Here is a 2,393-nt window from a genome sequence, read left to right as displayed (position 1 = left end):
TGAATTGATATATTTATAATTTAATTAATATCTAGTAGATCTTCCTTTCGCTTCGTGGAGTTCGTTGCTCCTTTGGGGAATCATCTCGTCAATTATAGATTGTGGGATTTTCGCCCACTCTTGCTACAAAACTTGGAGTAGATCGCTCTTCGAAGTTGTTTTTTTTTGTTGTTTCTTGACTTGCCGGTCGAGTATGGCCCAGAGGTTTTCGATGGGGTTCATGTCAGGAGATTGGCTCGGCCAGGGCAACTTCTGGATACCATTTTCTTCCTGCCACTTTTAGGTGTTTCTAGCATTTTGACACGGTGCTCCATCTTCCTGGAACAACGTTGTGATCTTGTCCACGAAACCCGAGGAATAAAGTGGCAAGAGTCCTTCCTCCACTATTTCGACGTACTTCGCAAAATTTATGTTGCCAACGCATTCCACTAAGCTCGATCTCCTACCAACCCAAACAGCTCCCCAAACCATCACACTGAAACCTCCATGCTTCACAGTTGGCTGCAATCTGTTGAGCCAAAACTCTTGGAAGAGTCTGAAAATTGAGCGAATCTTGATTCGTCTGAGAACAATACGGTCTTCCAAAAGTCCAGAGGCTTGGTCATCATATCACTTGCCCACTTCTTTCGTCTGACTATGTTGGCAGGTCTTAATAAGGGCTTCCGTCTAGCTGCTCTGCAAAGATAACCCAATCTGTGGAGAATCCGTTGAACAGATTTCGGGCTCATCCCACCAACTTTGGCCATTTCTACAGTCGTTAATCTGGGATCCATTTCGATGCTTCTCTTGACAGTCCTTTTTGTCCTCTCCGATAGACCAGGATGACCCAGACGCTGCTCAGTTGTTTCCTTGCCATGTTTCCTGAACTGCACAATGATTCTGTTGACTGTCGAAAGCGGGATTCCCAAATTCTGCAAAATTTGCCGCTGACTTATTCCACCACCTGCTTGACCAACTATCCTTCCAAAATCTGACAATTTGAGAGAACCTTGAGTTTTAGGCATGTTGTAGCACAAGATAATTAGTGTGCGGACCATTTTCATTTATATAGTGCTCTGTGAAAACAAATTAGGTAGCATAAATCAGTTAATTGACGAAAAATTAGGTGTCTATTTACTTGTGACCACTCAGTGTGCAGTACATTTTATTTCTACTCCCAAGCCTAAGCTTACAATATTTTAAAACAAAATTAAAATTTAATACAAGGAATTTTATATCAGCTTAAAAACTAACAAACATCAACTACCTGAGAAAGTGGGGTTAACCTAGGTTCTGTTCTCTGATATGGTACTACAACACGACTTGGACGCTGTAACTCTGATTCACTGATATTTTTGCCTCTTCCAAGTCTAATCCCACCGCTTCCTCTTGCAAGGTTAGGAAGACTCCGCCGAACATTTTCTATGAAGAGAACAAGAAAATATAAATAGAGTCCAATAAATATATTACAAGATATTCTTAATTATACGAGCTTTTACAGAAAGATAAAAGTGCTGTATGACTAAAGATATTTCCATTTATGATGGTGTAGAAAATTCAAAGCTGAAAAAATAATCTGAAGTATTAGAATCCTGTATTTTTCTGTTGGTTTTGTGGAAATTACAAGAAACCAATTTTTTTATAAATATCTTTCCTGATAGAGCAGTTCAAAATATAATTAACGTTTGCAAACAACTGAATAAATCATTATTTGACATTGCTTTTTTTTAGGTATTATTCAGAACTATGGGATTGCCTTGACTCCATATTTATGGCATTTACTTCAAATAACTCAAATAGAGTTATCATTTATGTAGAATTGTGAAGAAATAATCTTCCACAAGTTATTCTGTTGTGATAGTACGTAGTATTCAATCTTATTTTCTCAATAAATCATGTATATATATATTTTATATATATATTGTGAACTGTTGTGTCTGCCTGCATGCGTGGCTTTTCAAGCACAGCGCAGGAGGTGGCCACCATAAACAGGAGACAGATGAACACTCAGACAAAGCTCAACATTCACTTTTAAAATGATGGGAAAACAGGCATGAATAATGTTGATAACAAATTTCATTTTGCAAGCAGGATATTCTACATTAAATTGTTAGGAATTAATCACACTATCATTCACATTTCAAAATGTGACACAACTTAAAGAATAAAAATGTAAATTTACCGTTGATCGGCTCTTACCACAAGTAAAATACTCAACAATTACTTTTCACAGTGGACTGTATAAGTAGCTCAGAGCTGTTGCTCTGAGTGAAACCAAGAGTGCAACACAATTAACACAAGTTAAATTGATAGATTAACTTAAACTTTTCCCATCACTGGGGATGGGGACTTTTGCTTATATATATATCGTTTACAAATGTATTAAAAATTTTTTTTCTCAGAAATAAGCTTTT

The 2,393-nt window shown here is 37.0% G+C and overlaps 1 protein-coding gene across 1 annotated transcript in view; it reads right to left on the bottom strand.

The window, feature by feature from the left end:
* LOC106467737 (SLAIN motif-containing protein 2-like) overlaps positions 1-2,393 on the bottom strand; it is a 58,609-nt gene that overhangs the window by 14,920 nt on the left and 41,296 nt on the right. Inside the window, exon 9 of the mRNA XM_022396639.1 lies at positions 1,247-1,401. Within this exon, the coding sequence (XP_022252347.1) occupies positions 1,247-1,401 (155 nt within the window). The remainder of the gene's footprint in view (positions 1-1,246; positions 1,402-2,393) is intronic.

The sequence above is a fragment of the Limulus polyphemus genome, unplaced genomic scaffold (assembly GCF_000517525.1).
Source record: "Limulus polyphemus unplaced genomic scaffold, Limulus_polyphemus-2.1.2 Scaffold83, whole genome shotgun sequence".
Taxonomy (NCBI): domain Eukaryota; kingdom Metazoa; phylum Arthropoda; class Merostomata; order Xiphosura; family Limulidae; genus Limulus; species Limulus polyphemus.
The sequence above is the reverse complement of the archived record's forward strand: the minus strand, read 5'-3'. Positions and strand labels throughout refer to the sequence as shown.